This window comes from Phyllostomus discolor, chromosome 2 (genome assembly GCF_004126475.2).
Source record: "Phyllostomus discolor isolate MPI-MPIP mPhyDis1 chromosome 2, mPhyDis1.pri.v3, whole genome shotgun sequence".
NCBI lineage: Eukaryota > Metazoa > Chordata > Mammalia > Chiroptera > Phyllostomidae > Phyllostomus > Phyllostomus discolor.
In genome coordinates, this window is record NC_040904.2 from 173925431 (window position 1) to 173949617 (window position 24187).

The 24187-nt window shown below is 36.0% G+C and overlaps 1 protein-coding gene across 2 annotated transcripts in view; it reads right to left on the minus strand.

Moving 5' to 3' along the window:
- The window catches only part of LRRK2 (leucine rich repeat kinase 2), a 134463-nt gene that overhangs the window by 43201 nt on the left and 67075 nt on the right, over positions 1–24187 (minus strand). For both annotated transcript variants that reach the window (XM_028532277.2, XM_036019172.1), the window contains exons 24-33: positions 22742–22992; positions 22319–22467; positions 17498–17591; positions 15246–15432; positions 13720–13901; positions 11297–11526; positions 10546–10673; positions 9337–9555; positions 5082–5283; positions 3934–4022 (exon numbers count right to left, since the gene is read on the minus strand). In XM_028532277.2, the coding sequence (XP_028388078.1) occupies positions 3934–4022; positions 5082–5283; positions 9337–9555; positions 10546–10673; positions 11297–11526; positions 13720–13901; positions 15246–15432; positions 17498–17591; positions 22319–22467; positions 22742–22992 (1731 nt within the window). The remainder of the gene's footprint in view (positions 1–3933; positions 4023–5081; positions 5284–9336; positions 9556–10545; positions 10674–11296; positions 11527–13719; positions 13902–15245; positions 15433–17497; positions 17592–22318; positions 22468–22741; positions 22993–24187) is intronic.

The window sequence follows — 24187 nt, forward strand, 5'->3', positions numbered from 1 at the left end:
GGGGAGGGGGGTCCATAAGGGGGCAAAATGGTGATGAAAAAAGCACAATAATTTTTTAAAACAATTATTAGACTTCTGGACAAAATGGAGGCATAGATAGATATACTTTGTCTCCTCACACAACCAAAAGAAGGACAACAACACATTTAAAAACAAAAAATAACCAGAACTGCCAGAAAATTGAACTATATGGAAGTCCAACAATCAAGGAGTTAAAAAAAGAAATATTCATTCAGACTGGTAGGAGGTGCAGAGATGGGCAGCTAGTGAGGAGAGGACGCAGGGCAAAGCGGCAGCTGAAAGACTGATGGGTGAGACAGTGGCTGGTGGACTGGGGCGGGCAAGACGGCAGCTGACAGACCAAGTGGTCCCACATTTGCATGTGGATAAACCAGGAGGAACAACTGGGGAGTGAGACAGACCTCACAACCCAAGGTTCTAGCACTAGGAAATAAAGCCTCAAAAATCTCTGGCTTTAAAACCTGTGAGGGTTGAGGTGGAAAGAGAAACTCCCAGCCTCACAGGAGGATTTGTTGGAGAGACACAAAGGGTCCTAGAACATACACAAACCCACCATCCAGGAATCCACACCAGAAGGGCCCAATTTGCTTGTGGGTAGTGGGGAAAGTGACTGAAAGCTGGCTGAGAGCCAAGCAAGCCACATTGTTCCCTCTCTGACCCCTCCCCCCACATACAGCACCACAACACAGCCATGTGAGTTGCACAGCCCTGGCGAATACCTAAGGTTCTGCCCCTTACAACATGATAGGCACACCAAGACAAAGAAATATGGCCCAAATGAAAGAACAAATCAAAACTTCAAAAATAAAACTAAGTGATGAAGAGATATCTGACCTATCAGATGAAGAGTTTAAAACATTGGTAATCAGGATGCTCACAGAAATAGTTGAGTATGGTCACAAAACAGAGGAAAAAGTGAAGGCTATGAAAAGTGAAATAAAGAAAAATATACAAGGAACCAATAGTGAAGGGAAGGAAACCAAGACTCAAATCAACGATTTGGAGCAGAAGGAAGAAATAAATATCCAACCTGAACAGAATGAAGAAACAAGAATTTTTAAAAAATGAGAAGAAGCTTAGGACCCTCCGGGACAACTTTAAATGTTCCAACATCCAAATCATAGGCGTGCCAGAAGGAGAAGAGGAAGAACAGGAAATGGAAAACTTATTTGAAAGAATAATGAAGGAGAACTTCCCCAATCTGGCAAAGGAAATAGATTTCCAGGAAGTCCAGGAAGATTGGATAGTCCCAAACAAGTTGGACCCAAGGAAGCAAACACCAACACACATCATAATTACATTACCCAAGATTAAAGAGGAGAGAATCTTCAAAGCAGCAAGAGAAAAGGAGACAGTTACATACAAAGGAGTGCCCATAAGACTGTCAGCTGATTTCTCAAAAGAAACCTTACAGTTGAGAAGGGGCTGGAAAGAAGTATTCAAAGTCATGAAAGTCAAGGACCCACATCCAAGATTACTCTATCCAGCAAAGCTATCATTTAGAATGGAAGGGCAGATAAAGGAGTTCATCATCACTAAGCAAACTGTTAATACCCCACCCTGTTAACTCAATAAGTCCCTTTCATATCTTTTATCATTTGTTTGAATGAGGTTTTGCAAACTTCTCCATGCTTTGATGGAACCTTCTTTAATAAGTTTAGTGACCTAACAGCTCAGGGCATATACAGGGAAGGTGGGCTCATTAGAGCTTCTGCATCATGAAATTATTCCTGCCCTCATTTTAATGATTCATGGATGTTCCCTATTTATTTTTAATTTAAAAAAATCCCCATTTATTTTTCCTGATGAGTTATTCGCAAATTCTTTTTCTCACTTGATTATTTACAGCTTTCATTCTCAGTAAACCTCAGTGAAAATGACATTATATTTCACTATATCAGCATGAATAAAAATGATGCTACTTATTTTTAAGTTAATAAGAAATTTAAATTATCATTATACTGACCTTTTAGATCTTTCAAAATAACTTTGTACTGTTCAAATTCTTGGCTTAGTTTTAACATGTTTACAGTATAACTATTCTAATGAGAACTTTCATGGAGTTTCAAGTTAATTATTCAATAGAATCTTCAGAGATTTTATTGTGGTCATGGTGGAAATTGGCTTTTGCTGAAAGACTGAGATTTTGATACAAACCAACTTCTTTAATCCACTGAATAAGGTGTGCCCACTCTAATAGCATCCACATGTGTGCAACTTTACACATTCCCAGTTCACATTGAAAGATATCGCTTTTTTTTTGTGCAACTTTAGCCTTTTCTTGACTAGGAGTTTATTTTCTGGGAGTTTATATAGTGTTCCACCTAGGACAACAAAATCTTTAGGGTATATTTAAATTTCCTTTGCTATAGAAAATGCATCTACCAAATATTTTTTTGTTTAGCTCCATACTAATATACTTTTGAAAACCACATAAATACATGTGTACAGTTTTAAGGATTGTTTTCATTTCCTAAAATAATAAGTGTTAATTAGCAAATGGGTCAAACATGAAATTAGCTAACATTTACTGCTCACTTACACTGAACTAGGGAAGCAATGCAAAGGTTAAACTTTTTACTATTTTTATTTTAAAAATGGAAAAAAAGGCTTAAAACATTAAGAAATGTCACAAAATAAGTATCTGCAGAGATTTGAATATAGGTCAACATGACTTGAGGGCTTGTGCTCGTGCTGGCTCCATTATCATTTAAAAGAAGATGAGTGAAATCACACTTTCCATGTGCGGAAGCATAAAAATCTGCCTAGCCGTAGCCACCAAATAGTAATAGCAACCACCTCACATTTAATTGTCAATTAAAATGATGTTCCAACATGCTCTCAAGTTCTGTGTTACAGGATTTAGACCCAAGTAAGTTCCCTTTTTACCTTGGATGGAATTTAAGAACTATCATTCAAGATTATGTGAGGGAATTTAATCACCCTTATGGTTTAATTAGAAGAGAGACTTTGAATGTAAAAAGCTATAATCATTTAAGGGATTCAGGGAGCCACATGTAAAACTATAAATTATACTCATAAAGCAAATAATTTGCCAGTGAATGAATACACATGCTAGAGACAGCCTTCCTGAGCTCACCTCTGCTCATGATTAAACTCAACTGGGGTGATTTTGCATCCCCAACAATATTTGGCGATGTCTGAACACATTGTTGTTTGTCATAACTAGGAAGGTGCTCCTAATATCTACAGAGGCCAAAGATGCTGCCATTATCTTGTCATGGACAACAAAGAATGATCTGGCCTTACAAGTTAATGGTGCAATGCTGAGAAACCTGAGCTAGTGTGTTCTCTTGAACAATTTTCTGTAACAAACCTATATGGATGGAATATTTTAACTAATTAGTATAAACTCATTGGTAATTATCATGGGAATAAATGATTTTCCATATGAAATATAAATGGACAAAGGATAGCTATTACAATCACCATCCAAAGTTTTCAAAAATTATAAGCATTTAGAACTCAGACCATTCCTCTCAAGAGTCAAAACTCCCCACCACATTGTAGAGACAGGGGTCTCACAGGCTCAGCAACCCGAATTCCTCATCCATATTTACCCCAAGGATTTTCATGAAATTTTCCTTCAACTGACTGAGTCAATAACCAAGCCAAAGCTATAATCAGGATCTAGAAAAGCACTGTGGAACACAACATTACAAACATGTCATCAAAGGCCTTAAAGATGTTAAAGTGAACTCTAAGATATCTTCCCTTCTTCCATGAAGCTCTTCTATAAACAGTTTTCTACATGAAGCATTCTATAGTTTTCTACACCTACAGTAGCTTCTACTTAACTGAAAACAAAGTCTATAATGCTCAGCGCTCTCGGTGCCATTTATTCTCCTCTTCGGACACTACCCTCATGTCACAAAAATATAAGACACCCACCTGTGCCATGACTTTACAAAGCCACTTGGGTTCCACAAAATATAAGTTACTTAACTGTAGTGCTGGGTCTTGAAAATGAAGAAGGGCCCCTGTGGTAAAAAAAAAAAAAAAATCAAACAGTGACACGTGAAATCTAGAATATACATACATCAAGAGAGAAAGAGGATCTAGTCTGACCTCCTCGTTTTACAGATGAGAAACCTACAGCACAGCCACTGGCAGAGCTGGAACTATCACAGGGCATCCTAAAGCTCTCAAGTCTCATATTATAAAGAAGAATCGTTTGAATGAAAAATAATGATTATATATAAGCATGTTCGAGACAATGCCGTACGTTGCAGAGCATACATTTTCAAATAAATAGAAATCCATAATTTTCTTTATGGCTTTCTAAATATACAGTACAAAAACACATTTATTTTCAAATACAGGTAAGAGATGGAATGTCCTAGGAAGCTATCAGTTTAAAAATGATGGGAAGAAGGAACAGATTATAATCAGCATGGAAATTATTTTTCATAAAGTAGAATCTAGGGATCAAGAGCAGCCTCCAGCTATTTACCTTGGGAACACAAGTCAACTCGCACATTTCTAGAGAGGTTATGCTGATCAGGTACATAATTAGCACCGAAGTCAGGTTGGAAGTTGCTACCTGTGCTATTGGGCTGACAATGTGTGATGTAATGGAGCAAGATCTGCCACTCATGGCTGAATCATCTGAGACAACCACTGATTCTCAACGTGCCCAGATAGACCATTCCAATAATAATTCTTTTTCACAGCTGACAAGCACCTCCCACACACTACATTCATTTGATACCATGAGAGGGTATGTCCTATGCTCAGGGCTCCACGGCTCCTGGCCCATGATGTGGAGTTCTAGAACTCACATATTTTAACTCCTGCTTGGAGACACTTTCCACTGTTACCCCCAGATGGTTTCCAACTCTTTTGTCTTACGACATGATACATGACTTAACATCAGTGCACCTGATGATCCTCCAAAAAGAAAATCAGCAGTGGCCTACTAAGAATTCTGAAGCTATCCTGTTAAATATTGAATGTAAATTGTAGCAAGGTTCAGATCCATTTTTACAAATGACCATAGCCAAGTTCTGGAAAATTTTGAAACAAATAAACACACAAACCTGATTCATTTAGGAAGTGAACTGCATGAGGAAGCTCATTTTCATCTAACTGCAGTTGATTTTCTTTCACAAGTTGTAATAATCGTTTCCGGTCAATTACAGGAAATTCAATTGGCACGTTTTTACGCTCTGATAAAATGATTTTCTCAAGTTCCACATAGCAGTCTGGAATGAGCTGCCCAACAACAGGCTGATCTCGAATCTGTGTAATTAAAAATGACAAGCTGTAAAAATCCACTTTATTCATGTATTTGTCAGGTGGTTAGTAAATTCACTGCTAATAGTTTTAAAGAAAAGGTATACCATTCAGAAGTATATTTTTAACTGAAATCAAAACATGATGTAAAATCATTTAAGTTGTGAGGAGTAAATAAAAAGATATTAAAATAAATGGGAAAGAGTTTTCAGGAACAACTATAAAGGACACATGGACAAAACCAAAGGGGGGTAGGATCAAGGGTGGGAGGTAGGGATGGCTAGGGTGGTGGGGAGTGGTGGAAGGAAAATGGAGACAATTGTACTTGAACAACAATAAAAAAATAGGTTAAAAAACCTGAAACCAAAACCAAGAAAGAAAGAAAATATGAACACATAAGCCAATTTGGAAAGAACTATCAAATAAAATAGTATGGAAATATTTATGCAGCTATCCAGAAAATCCATGGCAAAACCAAGGTAAAAATCACTAACCACAAATACAGGATTTAATAGATATGCTAGCATAAGTGACCAGCATCAAAAGAATGTTTGAATCTAGTCAGTTAGATGAAAATATCCTCACCCTCAGATAAAGTATTAAATTTTGTGCTTGTTCTTTGCAAAATGCTGTATTAGTGGAATGTGCAGATCAACCAGCCTGGAGACAGACAGAGAATTTCCTCACCTAAGCTATGCTTTTTGGTGAAAATTTAAACTTCAGAAAATAAAAAATCATCTAAACACTGTGATATGATGATTTTTGGTCTGTTATTCTGAATTTAATCACTGCATACTATATATAAAATAAAACATATAAAATGGTCTTAATATAATAGAAGTCTACAATAAAAGTCTCTTCCAAACTTTATTTCTTGAAAATCTAATTTAAATAAAAATACAACTCTAACAATGGTAACTGAAATGCCTTTGAGAACCACCAGGTGGCAAACTCTCCTCATTTCCTGATCCATGAATATATTCCTATATATTCTTTTTACCTGACAATATCAGAATTTCTACCTAAATTCTTAAACATTACAGATAGAAATTGGGTTTGTAAACATACACATAAGATTTAACTTGCTTTTTTTCTACTTGTAACTAAAATCTTTTTAAAAATGTTATTTATTGGTTTTAGAGACAAAGAGGAAGGGAGAGAAAGAGAGAGAGAAACATCAATTTCTTTTTGTTCCACTTATTTATACATTCATTGGCTGATTTGTGTATGTGCCATGACCAGAGATCGAACCTGCAACCCGGGCATATGGGAACAATGCACCAACCAACTGAGCTCCCAGCCAAGGCTGTAACTAGAACCTTAAGGAACTTCATTTACAGCAGCCATAACTATTACTTACATATTTACCACCGAACAGTAATTTGAAAGACTGTGTTCATAGATCCCTTGGCCCATAAAGTTAAATATAATTCTACTAACATCAACCTTTCATAATCCCTCTCTGCATCATTTATAAATTGAGACAAAACAAAATTTCAGATTAGTTTATGTTTAACTCAAGGAGGAAAACTTATATATAGATATAACCAAGGGTTCTCACAGCAAGTAAGTCAGGTAGGAAAGGGATGAATTTTATAGCACTGGGCTCCAGGACCAGCAAAGGATACCTCCCTGCTACCTGCTAATGAGCTGGACACATTGAAAAGGGTGTTCTTGGTTTTAAACTCTGTTTTGTCCTATTTCTTTTCATTCGTGTCAGGTCACCAACAGTCAAGAAAAAGAAAATGCACTTTTATTTTAGAATCTGCCCAGATACATGTTAATAAGGGTGAGATGATAAGAGATTAGAGAAGAGCCAAGATAAAGTAAGACGAAAAAATGAGAGGGCAAAGAAATGATCTCTAGTAGATTAAAAGCTGCTATTTGAATATAGGTTGAAGCACCACATGGAGGAAAAAATATTCAAGTTCTGGCAGGCTCGTTGGTTCTACATCATTGGAGTCACTGTTTTGCAAAGCAATCAAACAAACTTTCAAACCAAAATGTCAGAATGATGAATCCATTAGCTACATATACCTTTCTTCAAATAATATTTTTATTTCTCAAGGCATTTCTTTACTTTCTCTTATGGTGCAGCCTTCAGATTTCATTTATAAATGCAGGAAGAATTATGGTTTTATCAATTGATAATGCAACCACTTTATCCACAGTCTTTGCTTCAACTAAATTCAGGCTTTAAAAAAATTATCTTCTAAGACGCCTTTTTAAAAACATAACATATGGTTCAACATACATGATCAAAAGAGAAGATACTCAAATAATAAAAGAAAGAACAAAGTTTTACAAGTATAGGTATAGTCTCAGAAGAAAACCACCTGGATAAAGATAATTTTTAATTGGATCAACAAAATTTGTATATTTGTTTTTTAAAAGTCACATTACTCTCTAATCATATGTCTCCCAAGGGAGTAGAAAAATCTTCAAATAAGTAATATGCTATTCTTTTTACATAAAATGTCACCAGTGATCCACCATTACTAACCTTTTAGTGACTGTAATAAATGTGTTGAATGACACAAACATGCAAATTATCTCCACAAAGACCAGCACATTTATAAATGGCTCATTAGGTTTTAAATAGGAGTATAATCTGCGGAAATGGAACATAACTAAGCTAACTGGTGGACACGTTAGAACCAGCGCAATCATAAAATTTGTCATCCGAACTGAAAGCTTGAGAAACACTCTGGGACACTATTAGAGATCACGCTAAGGCGGTCCAGGCACAGCAGGACCTTAGTTACACGCCACAGCCTTTCTCATTAGCGCTAACAAGCTCAGCCAATAGGAACTAACAATGAAATTCACCATTGTGTTTGTCATATTAAAGCATTCACGGCATTTTCCACGCAGTTTACATTGCTGTCTGTAAAGCCCCTGGAAATTTCTTCCTAAGTATTAAAAACAAGTGTTCTGCCTGGTAACCAATTTATTTGTGCTTTATGAAACCTATGGATTACATCCGGTTTACAAGAAGGGCACTTTAGAAATCAAAAACATTTTTCCTAAAATAAACAACCCCATTTGAATGAAACGAAAAACTGCTTAGGCAGTGTTGAAAATGAAATTAGCGATGTCGACAACCAAGTGAAAAGGCCATGTCACAATGTTGAATCTACAATGGGAACCACAGGGACAAGAGGCATGAAGGAGCAGCCCAGAACATCAAGGTGAGCATGAAAAAAGGAACTCCCGAAGAAAGGAGCAGATGAAGGAACAACAGGCAAAATCCAAGGGAAGAGGGGGAAGGGTTTTCAGGAACATCTATAAAGGACACATGGACAAAACCGAAGGGGGGTAGGATCAAGGGTGGGAGGGGGGGATGGCTGGGGTTGGGGGAGTGGTGGTGAGGGAAATGGAGACGACTGTACTTGAACAACAATTACAATAAAAATTGTTTAAAAAGAAAAAGAAAATCTTGGAAAAAATAGTTAAAAAATATCTAATAGAAGAAAAATGATCTTAATACACCAGGACTGCCATTTATCTCGTTGATACAACCACTAGAGGAAGCTGGGAGAGAAAGGGCATCAGAAACATTTACTCAGATTCTGTCAGAAATATCCTCTCGGTCTCGCAGAACTTTTCTACTTCTCTCCAGAGCCTCTAATTTCTTAATGTTTTTATTCTTAATTACAGTTGACATACAATATTATATTAGTTTCAGATGTACACCGCAGTGATTAGACATTGCATAACTTACTAAGAGATCATTCCAATAAGTACCACATCCATACATAGCTATTAGAAAGTTATTGACTATATTCCCTATGCTGTCCTTGACATCCTGTGACTATTCTGTAACTACCAGTTATACTTCTTAATCCCTGCACCTTTTTCACCCATCTCTCCAACCCCATTTCTATGAATCTGAAATGAAGTATTGCATAAATAAGTAATTTTAAAATGGAAAATACTTTAATAATGCTAACACCTATGAAAAATACCTCAAGCCTTACATTTCTAAGCAGTTACATGGCATAAGAATTAACACATTATACTTATCTACTAGCCTACAGTAGGCATTAACTGTGTCACCTTGAAATTAAGGCTCTCATTTATGATGGTTTTCCGAAGTTTTGCCAAAGCGTCGGATTCCTCAGTGGCGTTCACGAAGTGGTAATCGCGTATTGCGGGAAACCCTCGCTTGTTCAAGAGTTCCTTGTTTATTTTACTGATACAGGCTTTGCGCTGCCTCTCATCCGCAACGTCCAAATGCGTGCCGACAAGAATCACCGGGGAGGAAGAAGCGCGAGCCTACAGGGAAAGACGCAAAATACTCATGGTTGTTTTTAAATCGCTACTGATCGCACTTCCACTGAAAATTCTCGAGTGGAAATAAAAAATTAAAAGACATCAAGAAGAAAATAACTTTTCTCCTTAAACTTAAGGGAAAAAAGTAACCTCAAAAAGATTTAAGTCATGTTTATGCTCTTGCTTAATTCAATCATTACCACTCTTCCGGTAGCCTACGCAACAGGAAGTGCATATTTTCCTTTCCATTTTTTATTCTTCACAATGGGTTATTCTGTGTGTGCTTTGACTTCAAAATAAGTATTTATTAAACCTACAAATTATTTCAAAGTGTCATAATATAGTTTATATTTCCTCTTCCTTATCTGCAAACTCAATCTCTTGAATTCATTTCAAAGTCATTCTATTTGGAGTCTGCAATGAAAAAAGAAGCCACTAAAGGAAATCAAAACAAAATACATTTTTTAAATTATAAAATGAGCTTGTGAAGAACAGCTGACAGCCTGACAGCAAGGGACAAATTGGAAAATGACAAGCAGAGATCCCTAGTGGAAGAGCGTATTGTCAATGGCACTTCAATTTACAAAAAGAAAAGAAGAGCCTATGAATCTGTACCATTTAAATGTGTAAGAGCTAAAAGCCTTCATACTAAATTGGCACTGAAGACACAGGCAGTGATGTACAGATCGCTTTTCTTTCACAGAACCTATTTTAAATTAGAAAAGTTCATATTCTATTTTTTAAATATGATAAAAAATACTCCAGCATGTATATTTTCAATTTTTATGACAAGTATCTGTAATACCGATATGGAAAACATTATTTTTGTGTCACAACTTAATTACTCTGAAAATCTCCCAACTCAAAATTTCAGGGCTGCTAGCTTTCTTTAGAAAAAAAAATCTTTTAAAGCAACTATTTGCCTAAAATAAATCATCTTACATACAAAAAATAAGAATTATTTTGTATTTTCAAATGCTTAGAGCAGATCACCTTTATATTGAAGAGCCAAGGCTTCATTGCATCTACCTCAGCTTGCCCTTTGCTGAGGTCATAGACAGCCAGGTACAGAGACCGCTGGGTCATGAAGTGGGGGTGAGTGCTATAGAATTCCTCGCGACCTAAAGAAGATTGGAGATGCTGTTTTAGCCTTCCTTCTTTCAAAACAAATTTTTAAATGATGCTCTCCACTGTTTAGCATACAAAAAAGAGAAAAACAATCAATAGTGTTTATAAAGATGATACTGATGGCCCTGGCTGGTGTAGCTCAGCGAATTGAGCGCAGGCCTGCAAACCAAAGCACTGCCAGTTTGATTCCCAGTCAGGGCACATGCCTGGGTTGCAGGCCAGGTCCCCAGTATGGGGTGTGCTAGAGGCAACCATACACTGATGTTTCACTCCCTCTCTTTCTCCCTCCCTTCCCCATCTCTCTAAAATAAATAAATAAATGCTTAAAAAAAAGACTATACTGAATTTTTACTAGAGATCAGGAACTTTTACCCAAAGTGTTAGCTGCCCACCAAGTACTCAGCTTCAACTGGCACCTACTAGTTTCTCACATCCCCTCCATGCATTGCTCCATTCTGGTGGCAAGAGTAATCCTGGGAGAAGTGAGTGGCTTTGGAATAATCCTATAGGCTTTACTGGTTTCTTTGCAGTATTGGGACTGAAAAATCAGTTATTTTTAAAAACCTGTTCTACATAAAAGATAAATGTGATTTTTAAATTCTAATGAAACAAATACCTGCAAAATCCCACACATTCAGAATGAGGTCTTTCTTCCTTTTGCCTTTTATTTGGATAGGCCAGTCTTTCACGTCTATGCCAACTGTGGGGCTTTGCACGCCAAGTTCTGATTTTTTGGTTTTCATTAATTGCTGCAACAAGGTAGTTTTACCACTCCCAGTATTTCCCACAATCATGAGTTTCATGCGGTTGTAGGGCACAGCCTTTTTCAACCTCTGTTGAAGAAACCTGGCATTAGAAAAACACAAATAAAACAATAAACTGATTAACAGTATATTTAAGATACAGGTGAATTCTTGTGTATTGAATTATTTTAAATGTCTGACTTTTAAAATATAATATGCAAAAGAATACACAGCTCATATAAATAAAATGCACTTATCTTTTGGCGTACTGTTAATGCACATATTTTATTAGTGTCAGGGTAATCAATAATGATTGGCAGCATTATCAAATACAGTATGTGACACTATCACCATAAACAATCAAAAGGCAAAAATATGTCATACTCACTAGAATTTTATACACATACACACACAGATTTCTTCAAATAACACAAATAAAGCCCTAAAAATGTTAAAGTATAAAATTTTACAAAGCCCATGTGACAGACAACCAAGATAGAGTATACATGCATACTGTTATACTAAACCATTATAGTGAAGTTATACTGGGTTCATTATATGTGTGTACACATACATGTATGGCATATATTATACATATGCACATATATGTATATATATGTGTATGGAAAGATCATATTGGTTACACTATAAATTACTACATATAAGCTATTATATTATCAGCAGATAACATGTTGCTATTCTTAATAATCTTAATGTAAAATAACTGGAACTAGAAGTGCTATTGGTAGGTAACAAAACCACTTTCGCATTGATAGGTTTTAAATGTCCTCAAAAACATAATGGATGTGAAAAGATATGTTTTAACTATGTTAAAATGTTGCCACAGTTTAAAATTAGAGAAGCCAACTAAACCATAAGTGCATTTTAGATATTATCATATTGACTGATCCACTCCAATTACTATTAGATCTTTTACCAAAAGTCCTGATGTTCTGACCAAAGGCCATAAAAGCTCCTCTTGACTTCTTTGACACTTTAGAGAACAAGATCTGACATATCATATCTGTGCCTTCTCTTACTGAAATCAGTCACCTTCTCACACTCCACTTAAGTTCTGTCTCCATCACCAGTAAATGAGAGAGTCAATCGTGCAAAGACAATTAACTGCTAAGAATTCACCACCTTTGAAAAAACTCATTCTTTGAAAAAGCAAATGATGCCTAGAATTTCTAAACTCTTCCAGGTCTCTGTCTTTTCCAAAAATGTAGAACAAGGTTAAAGATATTTACTTATACACTGGCTTGATAATAACGAATAATAAGTGAAAACTAGTTCCACTAAATGTTTTGTAATAATTAAACCAATTATCATATGGACACCTTTTCCAGTTTCAGCAGGGAAAAACCATGGGAAGTGATTATTTAGGATAAGGGGTAGTCACATTTAGTAGAGCTGGTGGCAAACTCCCTTCAAATTACGTGGAGCTCAGGTGGACCGAAATCTTTCCTCACAAAAAGTTAAATGTGCATTTAAGATTTAAGTAGAAGATAATCAGGTAAATACAGTTCACTTTCAAACACTGGTAATTGTGGGCCAGGTTCTGTGCCAAGTGTCAGGCGGTGAGCAAACACAGCCATTGTCCCTGCCTGAGTGGGTGTCATAGTCAAGGATACAATGAGAGGTGATAATTGAGCTGCAACCAGCCAGATAAACATCGAAAATGGAAATAAATGATTTTATGAGTAGGTAACAATAAGACTAACAGGCTAAAAATGTAACAAGGATGCAATGAAGTCCATTATGAAAGATATTTGAAGTTTGTGAAGTGTAAGGACCAGGAACAGTGATACCTGGGAAGTTTCGGTGGTTTCAAAAATGGTCAGGGTGAGTAGGTTACTTACCCTCATCAGCAAAATCAAAGTTAGTTACTTTATATCATGTAAGTAACTACAATACTTTAAGACATAATAACATATAACTATGTGTTATATGAAATGAAACTTGAAAAGTTATTATACTGTGCTGTATTTCTTTAGATTGTGTAATTGGTAACGAGAGACCAAATGGTAATTTGCTCTTAGAACCCATATCCTGTAAAGAGCATGATAAAGAGAAGAAGCTATTCTCTCAATATTGACTCGGCTAGGAGGAAACGATAAGCTCTCCAGTGGCACCATATAAACCCATTCATTGAATAAAAGGCAAATGACACATAGTATATTAATGTTAAATAGTACTATACATTTTTTCTATTTTGTAACTCTGTATCCATCAAAGTCACAGAGGAAATCTGAAACAAACTTAATAGAAACAAATGGAAATAAAATTATCTAACCTTATGATGTCTTTGGCTTTACATCCTATATGTTTAAAATCAAAATTAAGACGCAGTTCATCCAAAGGAAGATCCCATATTTTGCTTAATTTCCCCATTTCATTGGGAAAGGATCTCAGTTCCAAGTTGTAACTAACATCGAGAGATGTCAGGTTTTCAAGACAGCCAATCTCAGGAGGAATCTTAATGAAAGAAAAAAGGGCATGTTCTGTTGGTAGGAAGGAAGGAAAACGTGGGCCACCAAGAAACAAGATGCTGATGGGAAACTGAAAGGACCAGCGCTTCCATCGGCAGTGTGCACAACCTTTCCACACCATTCCAAAACCTTCCAAATGCGTGTCACTGTAAATGTTTAAAAACACTTACACCCAAAATAATCTATGTCACTTATTTATAATCTTTGAACACCTATTCTCCCTTGGCGGCACATGTCTCTATTCACAACATTGAAAGTAAATTTCTGTAATGCTTTCCAAATCCAGTCATCTGGGGCTTCGAGCCTGTTCCCTCACACTCTCTTTTCTTCAATAAAACTAAGGTCTAGTCATCACAAACTTGTATACAACTTAATGCAATCAAAATACAACTAAATGTTTATTCTTTAGGTGGCACATTAACTAGAATTCTTTTTTTCCCCTGTTCCAAACTTTTAAGCTATATTCATTATTTTAGGAATAAGAACATTAATTTGCTGGCAAAATATCAGGTACCAAAAAATATTCAGTTATCCTGAACCTCACAATTTTAGACACTTAATTCTTTTTAGCTTTTATAAATAACAGGCTTGAGCTTGACCAAAAATAAAAATAAAAATAAATTTTTCCTACCCTGGCTGGTGTGGCTCAGTGGATTGAGTTCTGGCCTGCAAACCAAAGGGTTACCAGTTCCATTCCCAGTCAGGGCACACACCTGGGCTGTGGGCCAGGCCCCCAGTTGGGGGTACGCAAGAAGCATCCACACATTGATGTTTCTCTTCCTCTCTTTCTCCCTCCCTTCCCCTCTCTCTAAAAATACATTAATAAAACCTTTTTTAAAAACAGTTTTTCCCTGAGATGAATGGTTAATCAATTTCAGATTTGTAACAGAGGCAATGGAATGAGGCAGAAAAGGTTGGTCCACTCAGGTCAGGGGTAGCATGGTGAAGGAATGTAGAAATTTAAGAATGTAGGAAGGAAAGTTAGCTGAAAAACACAGTCCAGTGTCAACTTTAGAAGTGTAGAGCATCTCAGAGTCTGTTAACAGATGAGAGATTTTAGTGATTAAATCACACATTCAATGCATTATACAGACTCATATTTAAATATATATATATTCATATAATCCAAAATTAGAGCACAAGAAAGTAATTTTTTATAGAAAGTAAGCATTGTTAATGTATTTATTTACCTAAGGATGGGTTTAGATCTTATTTAAAAAGTAGGAAACATAAAATAACAGATTTGTAAGTGATAATTTTAAAGATGCAAATTATGAAAGCATATTTTCAAATTGGCAATAACTTTAAGCAAATAAAGATGATTTCTTACCTCTTTGAGCTTATTATGAGAAAGATGTAGTTTCTCTACTCTAGACCATGCATGTGCTTTTTCACTCAAGTCCAAGATGCTGATCTGATTATGACTAAACAAGAGCTCCCTTAAGTTCAGAGATTTCCAACGTGCAGGGCTTGGTAGATACTGAATATCATTGCTGCTCATATCTAAGGATCGCAAACTAAAACAATACAATGTTAAGATAAAAACCGAATGCGTGTTTCCAAAGTACATGAAATCACATCATCAGTAACTTTCACTAGAATGAGATAAGAACTTTAAAACTAACAGTATTTATATATAAGTATGTGTGTTTGTGTTTCTGTACATACAGGTATAAGAAGGCATGTCTCACTAGGAACATTTAAATGAGTAAGAACCATTAAAAGCTAAACCGAGGCTTAATTTCCTTACTTCAGAAACATAAAAGTGGAGATCTCAAAATGAGAAAAAGAAAAAGTGTCTTACAAATATTTATGATACCTAAGAAATCACAATAATTAGCAAACATAAAAATGGTCACTAAAATTCCTGCCTTCCATTCAAGAGTTACATATATTGCCTCCATAAGTCTCAGTTGCACTCATCACTCTCATAAGTTTTCAGTTGCACTCATCACTGGGAGGATTCTTCAGAGGTTGGGTCCTGGAGTTCATTAATATTGTGCACAGGCACACCCTTTTACCAGCTTGTCTCAGTGTGATAAATAATGCAACACTGAACCTGATACCTTGCATACAGTAGGCTCTCGATGAAAAATAGTTGCGTTCATGCAAGAACATGCTACCCAAAGTTTGCAGAAAACAGCAGAAAAATATGTGTTACATATAAGTGTACGTGTGTAGGAAGAATAGACAGTCAGGGATTGTGGTATATTTGACTAGAAGTTTGCCTGGACTTTCACAACTATGTACAGACCCCTTTCATTCAGCATATTTGAAGCATGATGAATTAATTCTAAACTCATATAGCTGTACAATCTACTAGACAAAGATTCACATCTGCACAGCAATGTTAAAATGCATGAAAACAAGAAAATATATTTGGCCATATTAGAGATAAGATATCAATGTCTAGCAAACAATGCAAAAGAGACAAAGCCAAGAATCACCGGATTGTTCAAAGCAGTGTCTCTTGGCCTCAATGGAGATTGAAGCTGGCCAACTGGATGCTCATTTGTGAAACAACAGAGTAAGCTTAAAGGAATGTATACAAAATGCTGGAAATGTATGCCAGACAATGGCACCTAAAAGTATAGTGTAATTAGGGACTAGATAATATTGTCAGTTCTCTGGGAAGAAATCTTCTTTATGGTATATATCTCAATCTAATTTCATAAGCATTTAACTTTCAAACACAGTATATGGATTATATTATGCTTAACACATAGGACCACCTGCATTCTGGAGGTGCCTGTATGTGAGAGCTGAGATTCTGAAGACAAACCATCAGTGTTTAAAACAGTGACTTTGGGCTAGTTACTTTATAACTCTGATGAAATAATGTCCTCATCATAAAGTGAAGATAATAGCAGTAGCTATTTCACAGGATTATTAGGAAGATGAAAGAGATGAGCCACTGCTATGCAGTTAGAACGGTGTCTGACACCTTTTATAGCTGGATTTAAATTAACTACTATATGTCTGACACATTCTATAGCTAAATTATAACTAAGTATCATTTGTCTATATATACATATAGTTGCATGCACACTTCTGGATTTGGTTTATAATGCATAACACCACTAGAATACTATGTAAGATGACAACACATTTCAAATCTGTTTAATGCATGAATCTGTTAGCAGGAAGATTTTCTTTTTATTGAAAATAACTAAAATTATCCTCCAACACCTGGGACTATATAAATTATCCTAATCTTCACCAAAAACATTGCTGAAACTTAAGTATAATTTTAAGTTAACAGTATCTTAGCAACATAGCAACCTCCAGAGCAAGTAACATTTCAAAAGTTAATGCGACAGCCAATGAAATCTCATTTGATTGTAATAATGCAATTATATAGCAAGTTATCTTAAATTGTTTTTACATAACAGCACACTAAGTTAATACAAAAGTTTAAAAATCCAAGTCACAACTTTGTCTTTTGTCTAGTGAAGATCCAACATTCAGAGATTTAAAAACATTAAGCTGAGAAATAATTATATTTATTTGCCTAAGCGAAAGCCATGTTTCTGAGGGCTCTGTTCCAGCTCATGTATTTTAAAATTAAAATAATAAACTCACTGTGGAAGATTTAAAATTGCCTCTGGAACACATGTAAATCTGTTTTGAGATAATTTTATGCTCGTCATCGAAGAAGGCAAAAAAGGCATAGCAGCTAAAGGAAAAAAGATGAGGTAAGGGACATTTTAATCATCTTAACTAGATTTCTAATGGATTCTACAAGAACAGCTACAAATGACCTGTCAATTTAATTTCTATTCCCATACTAACAATTTTTATAAAAATCTACTTTTAAAATAAGGTAATATCCTTAATTGTACCACTAACCATTACAATAATATACCATACTTACACATATCTTTTAATACAAAAGCTAAAAAATTATCTAAATATAAATTCACTTGTGTAACATCTATAAAAGTTAAAATTATTATAACAATCATTTTAAATTATGTGTGATATTATATGAAATATGTTATAGATTAATTCAAATTACTCTTAAGTAACTTAAACAAAACACTTTGGAATACTAATTTACAATATAATATGAAGATAAGAATTTCTCATAGTACCATTTCATAAAAAGTATTCTATGGAATGATAATTGATGTTACTTAATGTTGGGAACCACCCTGCCTGGTTTCAGAAGCTGTAACCCCACATGGCTAAAGCTGAGTGAGAGACCTCTGGACCACAAGCCACTAAGGAGACAAAGATTATCTCCCTGGCAGGGACACTGCCTCTGCCCCCTTTACTTCACCCTGCTTGGCCCCAAGCAGATGACCAGTTAGCCAATGACAGGTAAGATTCCTCAAAGGAGGGACAACCTAAGACAGACATGGTCACGAGGGGGACCTCAGGGAAGGACTTGGGGGGCTATAGAAAAAGGGGGTGATGAACCCTTGCCCCTCGGCTTTGACATAGCCTGAATCCTCATTCTGTCTGTAAGAGGTCTCCTAATCTCTTGGCTGCCTTACTTCCCCTGCCACACTTAAACCTGAAACAATGCTGGAGGTAGGTGTAGCCCTATGTTGGAAAGGGCAGGTTCCCTGGGGCCATCAGGCCTAAGACAGAATGCATAAAACCCTGTGAAACCTGCTCTGCTAATACCCTCAATTTAAATGATAACGGTCCAAGCATGAAATGAGTTTGTTTCCCCAAAGTTTTATGGCCCTTTAGCTATCTGACCCTGATGATAAATAAGCCTTCATAGCTTTGAATGTTATCTATTGTTTGATCATTACTGCCTGACAATGATTGATGAGCTTTACATATGAGGTATGTATTCCTATACAAATGAACCCAATAAAAGCCCATTGAGGAACAAGCTCTTGGTCCTTCTCCTTTAAGAGACAGGTCACCTTTCCTCCCCTACCAAGAATAAGTCTTGGTAGACTTATTCTTATTTGTGGTGGCTGTGGGGGGAAGGGTCCTATGGGCAGAGCCCCCCCACAACTTAATAACTATATTCTTTGATCATATGATCTTAAGAGTTTATGGAAACATTAGGTAAAATAAAGTGAAATATCACAGAGTTCTCAGTATTCTGGTATATGTTACAAATTTCTAAAAACAGAAATATGAGGACCTCCAAGGTACAAAATTTTGTGGAATACAGTAATGGAAACTGAGCAAATCACATAGCCTGGTTTGTTATCTGCAAAACAGTGTAGCTAGACAAGATGATACCTGATATTCTTTGAAAATCTAAAAATCTATGGTTGTATGCAAGTGGCTTGAGAATTATTTCCTAGTATTTTTGAGATAAAAAATATGAGTTATGCTTTATCTAAAAAATCTTCAAGGGTTAAAAAGTTCCAGGACACTGCTAGAAGCTGTCTTCCTGAGGAACAGAAAAGTGCATGCCATGCTATACCTCACCTATTTCCCAAAAGTATTTGTGACAAAATGAATTAGTAGAATTCTCCACTTAATGAAAAATGAATTCTCCACTTAAGAGTTTAGAATCTCGTGGTTCAAATGCTATAATGGAAAACACTCTTATAAAAGTAAATAACTGAAATTTCATTTCACAAGATGATTTTTGATGGTTAGCTGTCCCACTCACACATCACCTCCACAGCGCACCCTCCCGAAGATAAGACAACTTCTAAAACTATTAAATCTGTGTAGTGAAAACTAAACAGCTTTGTCAACTTAGGTGTATTCAAGTTTTCACAACTAGTTAATTCATTCCATGCCCTAACACATCACACAAAAATCTCAAGTGCTTTAATCTCCTCAATTAGTCAAGCAGAGACCATACCTGTCCTATCCCACAGGATTTTTGTGCAATGCAGCTGAGATGGCGTATTTGCCATAACCAAGCCTCAGGGGCCTTTTCTCCCCAGACCTACTTTAAGCGTCAAGCCTCCCTGCCTCCACAGTAAGTGTTAGATCCCCTTAAAGTACCCTCCTAGCACCAGGGGCCTCTCCTTCGAAACACTTAGCACAATGCACAACCACGTTTAGTTGTGCCGTGATTCCTTAATGCCCGTCTTTTGAACTGAAATACATGGTCCTTAAGGACAGAGACTGGGTTTGCTTTGCTCCCTGGTAAGGGACTCACCCTATCCCCAGTTCCTGGCTCAGGGTAAAAACATGTTCGATATTAGCAAAAGGCAAGAGGGAAGGAGAAAAATGGAAAATGTTATGCAAGTTAGTATGGCTTTTAACATTATTCGTTTCTGATATTCTGACAAGTCAATATTTTTTAAAATAAGTAGTCCAACTGTATCCTATTGAAAAGTATTAAACATTATTTTACTGAAAAAAATGACCCCACTGAGTCAGGTATAGAACAGTCACCTGAGCAGCAAGGTGCACACAGCTTCCATTAGGGAAGATGAGATATGCAGGGCTCCTGTTTACTGCTGTAAAAGTGTCATTCCCTTAACATTAGAATGTTCAGATGGGCTACAAAGGAACACAGTTCCCTGCTACCTCACATGCTAAGGATATTCCATGACTTTTAATCAAAGTAATAATCAAACTATGTATTATTATAGTATCTTACATAAAGCAAGAATTCAATGAATGTACATTAACCTTACTAATTTGAAAACTGTCAATGATTTATTTTATTTCTTAAGAAAACAACAACACTAATTATGTTTATACTCCAAAAATTTCTAAAGAAACTTCAGTGGGAAACTCAGTATTCCTGTTCTATCCAGCTCAAGTAGCCATAAATTTTTCAGCTTAGTAAACTAAAAGGAACCATGGTACAATGACTGTCTGTAGCCCAAGATACTGTCATTTGGGTCCATGTCAATAATAACCTGCTAAAATTATTTTTACTTAAAAAAATTTTAATATTAACATTTTTTATTTTTAATAGTTAAAAAGTAGACTTTTTTCTTTTTTATTTAGTTGCATTTTTTTCTTTTTTTATTTTAATTGTTGTTCACATCCAGTTTTCTGTCTTCTCCCCCCATCCCAATCCACCCCCCAGCCCTCTCTACCTCCTTCCCGTTCCCACCACCCCCCTTGTTTTTGTCCATGTGTCCTTTATACTTATACTGCAAACCCTTCACCCTTTTCCCCTGAAATTCCCTTCCCTCTCCCCTCTGGTCACTGTCAGCCTGTTCTCAATTTCAGTGTCAAAAAGTAGACTTTTTCAAGTAGCATTATATGAGGTCTGTCCAGAAAGTATCTGGCCATGTACTATGAAAAAGAGACATTTATTGAAGATATAAGATACAAAAAACATTGTACACAGTTCTCCCAATTGCCATTAGCTGCCCCATCGTATTTTCCCAAATCTAATCAAAAGTCTGAAATCTCTTCTCTCTCAAAGGTGATTTTAGTTTTGGGAAAAGCCAGAAGTCACAGAGTGCCAAATTTGGGCTGTAGGGTGGCTAAGTCACCTGGGTGATTTGATATTTTGCAAAGAAAAATTCTGCACGAGATGTGATACGCAAGGGGGCACATGCATTGTCATGCTGAAGCTGTCAATTGCTAGTTGCCATAGCTGCAGCCTTCTGAATTATCCAAATAGTTTCCACAGAGGAATGTTCAAGCTTAATGCAAAATCTGATGCAGATTCATTTCTCTACTTGCTCAGTCATTTTGAATGCAATGGCCACACAATGGTACACATGCTCACTCAATGGCATCTACTGCCCCCAGTGAAGCTGTCATTGTTCATGCATGCACATTCCAGTCCACTCTCCTTGGCAGGTTACATTAATGTCATGCAAACCATTCTCATATTAACAATGGTCAAACTGTTTCCAGACAGACCTCGTATTTACAGAAAATTTGGGTGGAAAGTACAGACTTTTCTCATATGTCATTTCTCTCCTCACCACCACCACCCATTAACACACATTTTTCTCTATTGTGAATAATTCGCATACTTCAGTATCTTTGTTACAATTAATGAGCCAATACTAATACATTATTAACTAAAATCCATAGTTGACAACATAGTTCACTCTCTTGTGTTATACCTTCTACGGCTCTTGACAAATGTGTAACGACAAGTGTCCACATGACAGTAGCACACAGTAGTACCACGGTCCTAAAACCCCTTTTTCTCCAACCATTCATCCCTCTCTTCCTCCCTCCAAATTCCTGGAAACCACTGTGTTTTACTGTCTTCATAGCTTGCCTTTTCCAGAATGTCTTATAGTTGGAATCACACAGTATGCAGCCTTCTCAGCTTGCCTTCTTTTATTTAGCAATACACATTTAAGTTTCCTTCCTGTGTCCAAAGTTTAACACCTCATTTCTTTTTATCACCAATCAGCCAACTTTATATTTGATACTCCAGCACAGTATTTAAACTAAAATAATACTTCTCAATTCCCACCTATATGACTTATCATCTTATATTCCAAAGTACTAGTAAAGAGAAGGCTCACACAGAACACTTACCAAGAAAATTCATTCTAGCACTGAAACTTTCCACTTTAGGACAAGCCTCAAGAAAGTCCTCTGATAGGGATGAAATGTGGTTTTTATTGAGGTTCAAAATCTTCAGCTCTTTCAGGCTCAGTGGGGAACACATTCCTGATATTTTATTTCTAGTCATAGGGAAAAAAAGGGTATTAAATTACATGAACTCATATGCTTTAAAAATAATAAAAACAATTCACTTTCAAAGAACAGCATCAAAGATTTTAAAATTGTGAAATTTTAAGTCAACTGATACAAGTTGCGATATTAGTTGCCTCAGTTTTTATCATAACACTGTATAAAACTTTTTGCTATAGAAATACTGTCAGCATATTCTGTCAACCTTCCAAAACCTCAATGTAAGGCAACCCTTTGTCTCTAATGTAACCTTCTTACCCTTACCCTTCTAACACGAGCTGTTCCAGCTTCTCCACCACATCACCGAGGTTCTCAGGAACAGAAGTCAGCTGATTATATGACAGGTTAAACTGTTTCAGGGTCAGACACTTCACCGCAGGATCCAAAACTATTGAGGGTCCGATGTCATTCCGAGAGACATCAAGGTTGGCGATACAATTCATTTTCAACAAGTAGGAGGGAAATGATGTAAATTTATTACTGTGCAAGTCCAAATGTGTCAAACACTTCAGAGTCTGCAAAGACAGTATTTTAAAATTCCAAAATGAACCACCTGAGAAACTTAAGTTCAGCTAATATTTCTGCCTTTCATACCACTGGTCAATTAAGAATTCCATACCATTAAGAATTCCCCCCCCCCCCCCCACACACACACTGAAAACACAATACATAAGAGAACTTCAGTACACTGACTGGTCCAACTATCTCTGCTATAAAATGGGTAAAACCAGGAAAAATATAGTAGGTAGGCTTTCAAAAGCAGGGTCACAAAAATAAGGTTTAGTTATTCCTATAACAAGTAAAAATGGAGGTAGAATAAAACTCAAATATTTAAACTAATGACTTAATGAATAAACAGTACAATATAACCCTGGGAATACATTTTTGAAATACTAGCTTTTGGAAATTGTTATACATTTTAATATAAACAAAATTTAATGATAAAAGTAGTCACTGTATATAATACATGCTGTATTTAGAACCTCTTCCTTTTAGGAAACTTTTTGTTTCAAATCTCTATTTTTAAGTAATTTCTGAGTACGATAAAGCAAAACTTCCATTTAAAAATTGTCTATTTTTAAATCTTTGATATGAATTATTGTCAAAGGGCTTGGATGTCAAAACAACCACTTCTCTGTGCTCTTCTTTATGTATCAGTGTATTTATCCTCACGAAATTCTAAAGAATTTGATGTGATTATAAAGGCTTATTAATGGATATTTGCCCCAAAAGTTGTTCTGACTTTCTGCCATTGTTTCAGATCCTACCAAATTATTCAGGAAGATAGGTTTTTAAATTATTTATTCCCAAGGTTTAATCAGGATTTTTTTTTTTTTTTTTTTTTTAGTTCGGTGGGAACAAACACTGCCACCTAGGGGTGTCAATTTGAAATTTTCCTTAAGAGAAAGTTGTCAGCTGGTTCTGTCTTTGAATTCCCTACATTTCACTTTGCCATAGCTCTCTTCATTCTCTCTCTCTCTCCCTCTCTCTCTTCTCCTCCCTCCTTCTCTCTTTCAGCTAGGCTGAATTCTAGTTTTCATTTACTTATTCTTTAACATATTTATTGAAGGCCTACCAAATTTCAGTTATTAAATCCTTCACAAATTAATCCAATAATTATTGATTGAGCCTCCGTTATATGTCAGACTTCACTGGCCACTGGGGATAGACACAAGCAAGCCTGAAACAGTTCCTGTTCTCAAGGAGCTC